This window comes from Rutidosis leptorrhynchoides, chromosome 3, assembly GCF_046630445.1.
Source record: "Rutidosis leptorrhynchoides isolate AG116_Rl617_1_P2 chromosome 3, CSIRO_AGI_Rlap_v1, whole genome shotgun sequence".
Lineage (NCBI taxonomy): Eukaryota > Viridiplantae > Streptophyta > Magnoliopsida > Asterales > Asteraceae > Rutidosis > Rutidosis leptorrhynchoides.
Genome location: NC_092335.1, coordinates 490,619,823 through 490,634,384, shown reverse-complemented (window position 1 = coordinate 490,634,384; position 14,562 = coordinate 490,619,823). Strand labels below are relative to the sequence as shown.

The following is a 14,562-nucleotide window of genomic DNA, read 5'->3' as shown; positions in this document are numbered from 1 at the left end:
TTTTTACATAGAACATAAAAGTACAAGCACACTACAATACATTTATTACACAACATGCTCACACCCCTCTAATCTGAATCACTGGTTTCTTCTTCTTCGGACTTGGTTCTTTTTCCTAATCTTCTAGGGATATATGATGTTCCTCTAATATGAGTCGTCATTTGCCACATTGGTTTTGAAAAACCTGGTGGTTTAGAGGTTCCCGGTTATTGTCACGATATTGAAAATACGGGTGTTGACGGTACATATAAAGTTCATCGGGGTCGGAATCAGATTTCTCTATTTTGATGCCTTTTCCCTTATTATTTTCTTTTGCCTCATTAAATTGGGTCGGGGTAATTTCTATAACATCATTGGAATCCTCATCAAGATCCGATTCATCAGAAAATTGGTAATTTTCCGAATATTTTGCTTCCTTAGCGGAAACACCATTGACCATTATTAACTTTGGTCCATTGGTTGAGGATTTTCTTTTATTTGACCGGTTTTCTATGGTTCCTACTATTCCCCCCTCCGGAACCTCTTCTTCTTCCGGTTCCTCTTCTTCTGGTTCCTCTTCTTCCAGTTCCTCTTCTTTCGGTTCCATTTCCTCTTCTTCCAGTTCTTCGGGAACTTGTGAATCTTGCCAATATATATTCGACTCTTCGTTATTATTAGGTGAGTCAATGGGATTTGTGCTAGAGGTAGACATCTATCACACAATATCAAACATATTAAGAGATTAATATATCACATATTATTTACATGTTAATAATACATAGTTTCCAAAAAAAATGTTAAGCAATCATTTTTAAAGAAAACACGGTCGAAGTCCAGACTCACTAATGCATCCTAACAAACTCGATAAGACACACTAATGTAAATTTTCTGGTTCTCTAAGACCAACGCTCGGATACCAACTGAAATGTCCCGTTCATATTGATTATAAACGTTCCATATTAATTGATTTCGTTGCGAGGTTTTGACCTCTATATGAGACGTTTTTCAAAGACTGCATTCATTTTTAAAACAACCATAACCTTTATTTTATCAATAAAGGTTTTAAAAACATTACGTAGATTATCAAATAATGATAATCTAAAATATACTGTTTACACACGACCATTACATAATGGTTTACAATAGAAATATATTACATCGACATATCTTTCTTAAATGCAGTTTTTACACAATATCATACAAACATGGACTCCAAATCTTGTCCTTATTTTAGTATGCAATAGCGGAAGCTCTTAATATTCACCTGAGAATAAACATGCTTTAAACGTCAACAAAAATGTTGGTGAGTTATTGGTTTAACCTATATATATCAAATCGTAACAATAGACCACAAGATTTCATATTTCAATACACATCCCATACATAGAGATAAAAATCATTCATATGGTGAACACCTGGTAACCGACATTAACAAGATGCATATATAAGAATATCCCCATCATTCCGGGACACGCTTCGGATATGATATAAATTTCGAAGTACTACAGCATCTGGTACTTTGGATGGGGTTTGTTAGGCCCAATAGATCTATCTTTAGGATTCGCGTCAATTAGGGTGTATGTTCCCTAATTCTTAGATTACCAGACTTAATAAAAAGGGGCATATTCGATTTCGATAATTCAACCATAGAATGTAGTTTCCCATCCCAAAAATATTAGATTTTAAAAGTGGGACTATAACTCACTTTCACAGATATTTCCTTCCACGGAAATAAGACTTGGCCACGGATCGATTCACGAACCTATACAAATATGTACATATATATCAAAGTATGATCAAAATATAATTACAACTATTTTTATTATGCTTTAAAGATTTGAGTGTATTAAGTCAGCTGTCCTTGTTAGTAACCTACAAATAGTTGTCCACAGTTAGATGTACAGAAATAAATCGATATATATTATCTTGAATCAATCCACGACCCAGTGTATACACGTCTTAGGCTAGATCACAACTCAAAGTATATATATTTTTGGAATCAACCTCAACCTTGTATAGCTAACTCCAACATTACTGCATATAGAGTGTCTATGGTTGTTCCAAATAATATATATACATGGGTCGATATGATATGTCAAAACATTTGCATACGTGTCTATGGTATCCCAAGATTACATAATATATTAGAATATATGTATAATACAATATAAGTTAGCTAGGATTTGATTTGTATAGATTTGTTAAACATTTCCCGTAGCTAAAAAGATCAAAAATATTCAATCTTGTTTTACCCATAACTTCTTCATTTTAAATCCGTTTTGAGTGAATCAAATTGCTATGGTTTCATATTGAACTCTAATTTAAGAATCCAAACATAAAAAGTATAGGTTTATAGTAAAAAATTTAAGTTACATGTCAATTACTAAAGAGGTAGTCATTTCCATCGAAAGAACGACATCTTGATGACCATTTTGAAAAACATACTTTCACTTTGAGTTTAACCAAGATTTTTGGATATAGTTTCATGTTCATATGAAAAATAATTTTCCCAGAAGAAAAACTTTTAAATCAAAGTTTATCATAGTTTTTAATTATCCAAACCAAAACAGCCCCCCGGTTTCACTATGACGGCGTATATTCGATTTTATGGTGTTCATCGTGTTTCCAGGTTTTAAATCATTAAGTTAGCATATCATATAGATATAGAACATGTGTTTAGTTGATTTTAAAATTCAAGTTAGAAGGATTAACTTTTGTTTGCGAACAAGTTTAGAATTAACTAAACTATGTTCTAGTGATTACAAGTTTAAACCTTCGAATAAGAAAGCTTTATATGTATGAATCGAATGATGTTATGAACATCATTACTACCTCAAGTTTTCTGGATAAAACTACTAGAAATGAGAAAAATGGATCTAGCTTCAAAGGATCCTTGGATGGCTTGAAAGTTCTTGAAGCAGAATCATGACACGAAAACAGTTCAAGTAAGATTTTCACTCGAAATAAGATTGTTATAGTTGTAGAAATTGAATCAAAGTTTGAATATGAATATTACATTGAATTAGAAAGATAACCTACTATAAATAACAAAGGTTCCTTGATCTTAGATGATTACTTGGAATGGATTAGAAAGTTTGGAAGTAAACTTGCAAACTTGGTAGTATTCTTGATTTTTATGAAACTATACTTACGGAATTTATGAAGAACACTTAGAACTTGAAGATGGAACTTGAGAGAGATCAATTAGATGAATAAAATTGAAGAATGAAAGTGTTTGTAGGTGTTTTTGGTCATTGGTATATGGATTAGATATAAAGGATATGTAATTTTGTTTTCATGTAAATAAGTCATGAATGATTACTAATATTTTTGTAATTTTATGAGATATTTCATGCTAGTTGCCAAATGATGGTTCCCACATGTGTTAGGTGACTCACATGGGCTGCTAAGAGCTGATCATTGGAGTATATATACCAATAGTACATACATCTAAATGATGGAATTTGATAAACTTTAAACAAACATGTTCTACATATTAACAAAGTTCATAAAACCCATTTTATGAAGATTAAAGTGAGCGGAAGCATGCAAAGTCCATGTTATATTTTAACCATTTAGAAAGACAAATTCCAGAAATATATCAAGTCTTGAATAATATGATTACATACAACAAGTGGGTTTAGAGTTTTACCTCCTCAAGCTAGTTGAGGGTTACAACAAGATGATGAAGAAGATGAAGATAAATGGAGCTTCAAATGTATGAAACCTCAAGTAGTAATACCCAAAGCTTATCACCAACACCTTGTACTTTGGTTAGGATTTGATTGACATTTGAAATAGCTTGAAAAATTAGCTCAAGAACCCTCTCTTGACCCCAAAAAGTTTCGGCCAGCAAGCAGCAGAAAAAAGGGATTTTTTCAATCTAATTTTTGAATATCGAGTGTGTTTTGGTTAAAGGATTAAGCATGCAAGCATGGGTGGTTGTGTGATTAAAGTAACCAATTAAATAGGCATGGAAAACACCCCTTTTGCTTCTCCAAGAAGTCCATCAAAGGGAGTTTAATTTTATAAAAAAAAGAGGATATTTTTTTATAAAACAAGTTATATACATAAAAAAAACATGCACTAGTTAAGTTACTTTTATTTTATAAACCAATTTATAAAATATAACACAACATAATTATTTAATCCTATAAATAATTAAATCCTTTAATATATAAATTATCCAAATAATTTATCTCAAGTTATAATATTTTAGAAAACCAATTTTCTAAAATTCAAGTGTCACGTATTTATTTAATGATCCAATCGTTAAGATTAAATACGCATAAGGTGTCGGTAAGCTTGTTATTGGGTATGACCCGACTTGGATCATAACAAATTAGCCACATTGATTTAATATGTCTCTCGGGCACACGAAAAACCTACAATCTCCCACTTGCACGAGAAACATAAGAAATTAATGCAAGTGATGGATACCACCTAACGACCGTCCATCACCCCCAATATGTTATGACTTAGTGCCATTCAATAACATCATCCCTTTCGAGTTTCCCTCTCGAATATGAATAGGTGAATCTTTCATTATATCCTTTTGTCCTAGATGTCATGTTAAATCCAAGAGACATAGAGTGATCACTCTCTTATAGATTTAACTTTATCAGGCCTTAGACATCTGACTCTCAACGAATAAGAGAGACAAATTCCATCTTGACTACATACGTCCTAGACACTACACTTTGTACCATACCTGAAGCCTCCCTTAAGAGCTATCTTTTCAGAATAGCGAAGGAAAGAATCAAAGCACAATATTCGGTGAATATCTGAACCCAATATGTATCTCAGGTCAGAGGATACAATGATATTCTCCTTTACTCAAGGTTACATGTGATCAACCACAGAGGCTCCATACAGTAAATCTTGAGAGTGGGTCTTCCAATATTTGTGTCCCACAAATATCTATGAACCTTGGTTGCAACATTGCCCCACATTCACCATGTGAATGTTAACCAATCCAAGTTCATAATAGTCTAGACCTCACACTTGTTCCGACAAATGTGATCAACTACGGAATTTAGAATAATTATTTATTCATGGATAAAATATGCAAAATTGGAACATAACTCAAAATTAAAATAATACCATAATTATATTAATGAGTTTGAACTAATTCGTTCCGTTACAATACATAAAATAGATCATTTCCAATCACTAGAATATCGAAGTCCTAATGCACAAACATGTCCCTCATGTTTTGGCCCATGTAAAAGCTTCGTGAGTGGATCCACAACATTTTGATCTGTGTGAACTTTGTGAATACATATCTTTCCCTTTTCAACCTCATCCCTGATGTAGTTGAATCTCCGCTCAATGTGACGAGTCTTTTGATGAGCACGAGGTTCCTTGATTTGAGCAATCGCACCCTCGTTGTCACAAAAGATCTCAAGAGGGTCCTGAATGGAAGGGACCACTCTAAGTCGTCGATGAATTTCTTCATCCATGCAGCTTCCTGAGCTGCCAATGAGGCGGCAATGTACTCCGACTCTGTAGTGGATAACGCAACAACATCCTGTTTTGAACTCTTCCAAGAGACCACACCACCATTTAACATGAAGATATAACCGGATTGTGATCGAGAATCATCTCGGTCAGTTTGGAAGCTCGCGTCCACGTAACCTTTTACAGTGAGTTCCTCCTCACCAGACCCATATATTAGAAACATATCCTTAGTTCTCCTAAGGTATTTCAATATACTTTTAACAGCAATCCAATGACTGTTTCCTGGGTTATTCTGGTATCTACTTTTCAAGCTTAGAGTGCATGACACATCCGGTCTAGTACATATCATTGCATACATGATAGACCCAATAGCAGATGCGTATGGGACTTTCTTCATTCTCTCTTGTTCATCTTTCGTGGTAGGACACTGAGATGAACTGAGAACGGTTCCTCTTTGAATAGGTACCAAACCTTTCTTAGAGTTTTCCATCTTGAACCTTTTCAAGATTTTATCAATGTATGTACTTTGACTTAAACCTATCAATCTCTTGGATCTATTCCTATAGATCCCTATCCCCAATATGTATTGTGCTTCTCCAAGATCCTTGATGGAGAAGCAACCCTTTAGCCAAGTTTTGACTTCTTGCATTGTGGTAATATCATTCCCAAATAATAATATATCATCCACATATAGCACAAGGAACATTATGGTGTTCCCACTAGCCTTCTTGTATACACAAGCTTCATCACCATTTTTAATGAAGCCAAATTTCTTTGCCTCCTCATTAAAACGATGATTCCACATTCTTGATGCTTGTTTTAATCCGTAGATTGATTTCTTTAACTTGCATACATTTTTAGGATGTTTCAGATCAACAAAACCTTCGGGCTGTACCATATAGACATCTTCCTCAAGATATCCATCTAGGAAAGCAGTTTTGACATCCATTTGCCATATTTCTTAATCATAATGAGCAGCAATGGCAAATAATATCCTAATAGACTTTAGCATTGCCACAGGCGAGAAATTTTCATCATAATCAACCCCTTGAGTTTGAGTGAAACCTTTTGCTACAAGTCTAGCTTTGTATGTATCCAAGTTTCCATGTATGTTGGTTTTCTTCTTGAAAAGCCATTTGCAATCAACTAGCTTGGAGCTAGGAGGTTGCACAACAAGTTCCCAAACTTGGTTTTCATACATGGATTGCATCTCGGCGTTCATGGCTTCCTGCCATTTGTCTTTATCAATCCTTGATAAAGAATCTTCGTAGTTTGTCGGTTCATCCAAATCAACCGTACAGCAACCATCCACGAGAAAACGACATCTCTCAGGAGGATTACCTATCCTACTAGATCTACGAACGCTCTGTATACTTTGATCATCCACATGATCATTTTCAACATCCTCATGTTGAGTGCTAGTGTCAACCATTTGTGTATCATTGACTTGATCTTGAACCTCTACAAGATCTATTTTCCTTTCACCATCACCTTCCATAAGGAATTTGGTTTCAAGGAATTCCGCCTTTCGAGCAACAAATACATTTTGCTCGGTCGGATCATAGAAATAGTATCCCTTATCGTCCTTGGGATATCCAATGAAGATACACTTTGTGGATCGAGCATGTAACTTATTAGCAACATGGCGCTTAGGATAAGCTTCACATCCCCATACTTTTAAGTATGAAAGAGAAGGAGGTTTTCCAAACCACATCTCATGAGGAGTTCGTTCCACTTTGTTGGTTGGGGCCATATTTAAAATACGGGCCGTGGAGCTTAGGCAATAACCCCAAAATGATAGAGGTAACGAGCTTCTTGCCATCATAGATCGAACCATATCCATTAGGGTTTGATTCCTCCTTTCGGAAACTCCATTAAGTTGGGGTGTTCTGGGTGGAGTAAGTTGTGAGATAATCCCACAACTCCTAAGATGATCTTGAAAAGCATCGCTTAGGTATTCACCTCCTCTATCGGTATGAAGTACCTTAATTGTCTTATTGAGTTGATTTTGTACTTCGTTTTGATATTCTTTGAATGCTTCAAACGTTTCATCCTTGTGTCTTAATAAGTAGACATATCCGAAACGACTAAAGTCATCAATGAAAGTAACAAAGTATCTTTCACCATTCCTTGTCATGGGCTTAAAGGGTCCACACACATCCGAATGTATTAATCCCAATAAGTCTTTAGCCCTTTCATAGGTCCCTTTGAAAGGTGCTTTAGTCATCTTGCCTTGTAAACAAGATTCACATACATCAAACGAATCCATTTCATTTGATTTCAAAAGTCCATTCTTTTGAAGTGTATGCATTCGGTTCTTATTTATGTGACCAAGGCGACAATGCCATAAGTAGGAATCACTCAAATCCCTTTTGAGTTTCTTGGTGCTTGTATGGTACATTGAGCTACTAGATGATGTGTCATCATGAACCAATTCATAAATTCCATTTGAAGGCGAAGCCTTGAAATAGAATACATTATCTAAATAAACATGGATATCATCATTAACAAAATTAAGATTAAAACCACATTGTTTCAAACGGGAAACGGAAATGATGTTTCGACATAAATCGGGTGCATACAAAACATCTTTCATAATAAGTTCCAAACCACTTGGAAGCTTTAACACAAAGTCTCCTTGAGCCTTCACTTGCACTTTGGCTCCATTACCCATGTAGAGACTTGATGTTCCCGTTTGCTTGCTACTTCTTTTGAACCCCTGCAATGAATTGCAAATGTGAGATCCACATCCAGTGTCTAATACCCATGTATTAGAAGAAGTAATACTAAGCACTATATATACCATATATATATTACCTGAGGATTGCCCCGCATCCCTCTTTTCCTTCAACTCCTTAAGGTAGACCGGGCAGTTTCGTTTCCAGTGACCCATCTCACCGCAACCGAAGCACGGGTCTTCCTTGGGGTTTGCCTTTTCCGCAACCTTTTGCTTCTTGTTCTTGTTTTTGGTTGGGGTAACCATCTTCCCCTTTCCCTTGCCTTGATAGGCGGGTCCTTTCCTCTTAGCCGCCTTAGGCTTAGAGGTGTTATTACCTTTGGACCCACCATCATTGATCATTAGCACGGGTGAAGCCCTTTTACCCATGCTAGTTTCGGCCGTCCTTAACATGCCATGAAGTTCACCAATGGTCTTATCCATCCCATTCATATTGTAATTAATTACAAATTGGTCAAACCTCTTTGACAAGGAGTTTAGGATAAGATCGGTGGCTAGTTCATTAGATATGTTGAGATTAAGACGGTTTGCTCGATCAATAGCTTTTCACTTTGAGGACATAAGAGGATACAGATTGGGTGTCATCCATACGACATGCATGTAGCGCTCGAACTGTTTCGAAGCGCTCGACACGTGGTTGTTGAAGGAACATCTCCTTCAATTGCGTAATCATGTCATATGCACTATGATGTTCGAAATCCTTTTGGAGTTCGGGTATCATAGTCCCAAGCATTAGACAAGCGACTTGCACCGAATCGGCACAATACTTGCCATAATAAGCCATGCCCTCTAAGTCTTCCTCATCCGGTTGGTCGGGAATAGGGTCCTCCAACACATACGCTTTATCCTCAAGTTTGAGGACAATCCTAAGATTACGGAACCAATCCATAAAGTTCGTATGGTTGAGTTTGTCTTTCTCGAGGAGAGACCTTAATGATAGGTTGTTGAGGTTAAGTGGTACATTTTGCATGTTGTTGTTATTAGCGGCCATCTACAAAATTTAGCAAAGTTCATTTAAGTATCGATTTTAAATTTAATAAACAATACCCTTTTATATTATAATTGACTTATTAAATATTAGAATCCAACGGTAAATCAAATTTCGGTTAGGTGACATTTATCCCGTTATTTGATTTAGCTAGGTAGTCATTTATATGACAATTGCAATCCTTTTGCAACTTCTAAATTATGGGATCATGCAATCCTTTTGCATGGCATATTTATCCCATCAACGCCTATTTGTTCCTCATGCTTCGGTGACCCTAAGTTCATGATTCCCAAATCAAGTCGTCCTACTTGTGTAAACATGTAAAATCAACATACAAGTGGTTAGGTGACCTTTATCCCACAAGCATGCGAATTTTACCTTAACCATATTAGTTAGTTCATAACGGTTAGGTGACCTTTATCCCATTATGAGTTCCCTACTATGTTTAAGTGTTCCCACAAAAGGATGGCGTTTAACTTGTTTACCTTGTTATAGTTTAAGGGATTTTAAGTTTTCATAAATTCTAGTTTAAGAAAACATTTTGCCATACACCAACATGCATTTGGTGTATAGCACAATATGAAAAATCAATTTTCATGTCATAGTAGTAAAACCAATTACTTGATATAAACCATTTTATATGCATTGTCATCAAGTCCTTAATAACCATTTATTAGTGTCCTTTTGTTGTTTTAATTATAACCAATTATAATTTCATTTTGCAAGTTGTAAATATGTGATAAATTGTAGCAACCAAATATACAAACACAATAAACATGCAAAACAAACAAGTTCACAATCAAGCCAATTTGGTAGACATTTGTTTAGCCAAAACAAATGTCACCTACTAAGGGTTATGACAAAGTGGGAGATTTATAATCTCCCACTTAATCTTGCATCCAAATGCTTCCAACTTGTGTTCATCTTCATCATCTTCATTCTTCATTCTCTTTACCAAAAAATATATCCTAATACATTTTTTCTAGAAAATGAAATTACAACCTAATCTATTTTACATACCAAATATAAAATAAATTACAAATGAATGAATATTACAAATTATTACAAACCAAATGAATGATTAATATTACAAACCATAAGAATGAATAAAACAACCACATCATACAACCATTCAAACACAAGGTCTAGGCTTGATTGTGAACCACATCATACAACAAAATTTGACCAAAAAATAAGTTCCAAACCCATTTTGGAACCCCTAATTTTTGGCCAAAAGGAGAACCCACCCAAAATCCAAAATTTTTACATTCTAGTTTCATGCATGTTACTAGATTGTAAGATTAGTGGATTTAAAAGTCATAAACAAGAAGCATATTTCAAAGACCTTGGCTCTGATACCATTGATGGAATTTGACAAACTTTAAACAAACATGTTCTACATATTAACAAAGTTCATAAAACCCATTTTATGAAGATTAAAGTGAGCGGAAGCATGCAAAGTCCATGTTATATTTTAACCATTTAGAAAGACAAATTCTATAAATATATCAAGTCTTGAATAATATGCTTACATACAACAAGTGGGTTTAGAGTTTTACCTCCTCAAGCTAGTTGAGGGTTACAACAAGATGATGAAGAAGATGAAGATAAATGGAGCTTCAAATGTATGAAACCTCAAGTAGTAATACCCAAAGCTTATCACCAACACCTTGTACTTTGGTTAGGATTTGATTGACACTTGAAATAGCTTGAAAAATTAGCTCAAGAACCCTCTCTTGACCCCAAAAAGTTTCGGCCAGTAAGCAGCAGAAAAAAGGGATTTTTTCAATCTAATTTTTGAATATCGAGTGTGTTTTGGTTAAAGGATTAAGCATGCAAGCATGGGTGGTTGTGTGATTAAAGTAACCAATTAAATAGGCATGGAAAACACCCCTTTTTCTTCTCCAAGAAGTCCATCAAAGGGAGTTTAATTTTATAAAAAAAAGAGGATATTTTTTTATAAAACAAGTTATATACATAAAAAAAACATGCACTAGTTAAGTTACTTTTATTTTATAAACCAATTTATAAAATATAACACAACATAATTATTTAATCCTATAAATAATTAAATCCTTTATTATATAAATTATCCAAATAATTTATCTCAAGTGATAATATTTTAGAAAACCAATTTTCTAAAATTCAAGTGTAACGTATTTATTTAATGATCCAATCGTTAAGATTAAATACGCATAAGGTGTCGGTAAGCTTGTTATTGGGTATGACCTGACTTGGATCATAACAAATTAGCCACATTGATTTAATATGTCTCTCGGGCACACGAAAAACCTACACTAAAAGCTATGTATTGTACGAGTACGAATACGGGTGCATACGAGTAGAATTGTTGATGAAACTAAACGAGGATGTAATTGTAAGCATTTTTGTTAAGTAGAAGTACTTTGATATGTATCTTGAAGTCTTTCAAAAGTGTAAGAATACATATCAAAACACAACATGTATATACATTCTAATGGAGTCGTTAAGTCTTCGTTAGTCGTTACATGTAAGTGTTGTTTTGAAACCTTTAAGTTAACAATCTCAATTAATGTTGTTAACCCAATGTTTATTATATCAAATGAGATGTTAAATTATTATATTATCATTATATTATGATGTATGAATATCTCTTAATATGATATATACATTAAAATATCATTACAACGATAATCGTTACATATAAGTCTCGTTTCGTAATTCTTGAGTTAGTAGTCTTGTTTTTACATATGTAGTTCATTGTTTACACACTTAATGATATATTTAAATATCATTTTATCATGTTAAATATAGTGTATCAATATCTTAATATGATACATATGTATTTAGTAGACGTTATCATAACGATAAACGTTATATATATCATTTCGAGTTTCTTAACTTAGTAATCTGATTTCTTATGTATATCACACATTGTTAATATATTTAGTGAGATACTTACTCATCATAATCTTATGTCAACCATATATATATGTCTATATATACCCCAACATGTAGTTTTTACAATTTTGTAACGTTCGTGAAGCGCCGGTCAACTTGGGTGATCAATTGTCTATATGAAACTTATTTCATTTAATCAAGTCTTAACAAGTTTGATTGCTTAACACGTTGGAAACATTTAGTCATGTAAATATCAATCTCAATTAATATATATAAACATATAAAAGTTCGGGTCACTACACTTTTATCATCAGAAAATTTCCAGAACCCTGTGGCCGAGTAAAGCATGTAGGTACTTCCACCTTAAAGATATTAAAAGGGCAACAAAAAAATTTGCATTTGATAATTATCAGGAGAAGGGCCCTTTTGGAAATCCTACCGTGGTCACTTTCTGAGGAATATATACGAAGAAGATATAATCGTGAAACGTTATAACAAGGAGCTAATTGAGGTCACAGATTCTATTTTCGAGCAGGAGGTATTACGGTGTTAGGAATTCAGTAGGTCCTAACAAGACCGGTGATTCATGCAAATCACCAAAGCCAGAACGACAAACGATTTAGCTAAAGCAAGAACGATAAATAAAAAAGGATAAACGACACAGGGTATTTAACGTGGTTATATCCCAACTCCAAAACACGGAGAAGGGTTTACTGCACGGGTGCAAACCAAAGATTTTCTTATATTATTGTGCACACATTACAATAGTTATAATTTATAGGAAGAGTTAAACTTGTCCACCAAGTTAAACTTGTCCTTCAAGCAAAAGACATTCCATAAATATCTATTACTTGCTTCATACTCCATTCCTACTAGAAGATTTAATTAAGGCAACAAGATCTCTACGACTTGTTCACCAAGTCAAGCTCCTTACAACTTGTTCACCAAGTCAAGCTCCCTACGACTTGTTCACCAAGTCAAGCTCCCTATGACTTGTTCACCAAGTCAAGCTCCCTACGACTTGTTCACCAATTCAAGCTCCCTACGACTTGTTCCTTTGATCAAATTCTTCACAACTTCAACAATCTCCCACTTGAAGACTTTGAGCAAACTCTTCACTACTCAACAATCTCCTACTTAAAGATTTTGAACAAACCCCGAACATCAATCTCCATTCCAACTAAGAATGTCAAACCACCATTATACCGCCAAACTCCATTTGGGACACGCACACTCATCACATACATCGAATGAGTAGACTTTCGATACAAGGTCTTCAACACTACTTGTCGGAACTAGAAACCAATAACTGCCTCAACTGTCAATGTTGTTCAAACACCCAGAGCAACTCTCGATCTCCTCTCAGACGACTTTTGATACCGCCGGAATCAAACATCCGGGTCACGCCGCTCTTCCACACCAGAGGGAAGGAAGTCTTTCGACATCAAAACCGCTAAGCTTAAACCCGATCTCCAGTTACTAACATGTGTACTCTCAGTTTCCCGCACTATCATCTTCTTACACAAGAAGATCAATTGAAGTATGCAACTCTTCAATTATAGGATTCTTCACGAGACTACACCGCCTCACTGATCACTCTAGACATGTCCAATCCCGAACACACATGTCAATGATCACCCTAATACAGGATTTCATCGTCTATCTATGATTTTCCTTCCCAGCAATCAGAAAATCCAACAGACACCCTCGTAGACTCATCATTAAGGCTCCAGTGAGAACGCAGTCACAACCTCGAAATCTACTAACTTTTCAACTTTTTGCTTTCTCGCTGGTACACTGACCTCCTCATAACTATGAATTTCACAGACCCCATCTTCTCATCCCAAGCACGCTCCCACTGTACAAGTAAGAAATAAAACCGCGACTATCTGAGAAGAATCTGGTTCCACCGGTTAGTTGCAAATCTCTTTTCCATTCGAGGGTATGTTTGTAGCATCCAAGTACCCTAGTGTTATACGCACTAATCATGTGAATACCAGAGACCCGCATTGCATAATCGTCTCCATAACTCCCATTAGTCGTCAAACTCCCACTAGCTCAGTACTTCCGTCGGTTACCAAACTCCCATCGAATTCCCGACACCCTCTAGAAAGCTCAAGTTCTAGGACTTACAAGATTATCCACTTCTACCATCACCTAAAGATTCCTAATTGGTCACCCTGAAGAAAACCGCTCGCTTTGTTGTACCAATGTCAACCAAACCCAAAGCGTCAGTCGAATGCATCATATCCGACAACTTCAAACCAATTCTTCAGTGAGAGAAGCTCTAACCCTGCCCACATATTCCATATACTATAGAATATTCGACTAAATACATTAGTCAACCCGTTCAATAATCTGATGTTGGACTTTGGTTTGAATTCCAACAAACCTCCCTTCGAACCTAAGTTCAACTAGGCCTTTGCTCTAATGATAGTCAAGATCCAACCTTCATTAGTACCTGCCGCAACCTCGGAACACAACTTGAATGGGACCACATCAAGTCTACTTATGGTAC

The 14,562-nt window shown here is 35.2% G+C and overlaps 1 protein-coding gene across 1 annotated transcript in view; it reads right to left on the bottom strand.

Moving 5' to 3' along the window:
* The window catches only part of LOC139901755 (uncharacterized), a 28,217-nt gene extending 14,137 nt beyond the window's left edge, over nt 1–14,080 (bottom strand). The window contains exons 1-2 of the mRNA XM_071884432.1: nt 14,042–14,080; nt 13,847–13,902 (exon numbers count right to left, since the gene is read on the bottom strand). Of these exons, the coding sequence (XP_071740533.1) occupies nt 13,847–13,902; nt 14,042–14,080 (95 nt within the window). The remainder of the gene's footprint in view (nt 1–13,846; nt 13,903–14,041) is intronic.
* Nucleotides 14,081–14,562: the final 482 nt, after the last annotated feature.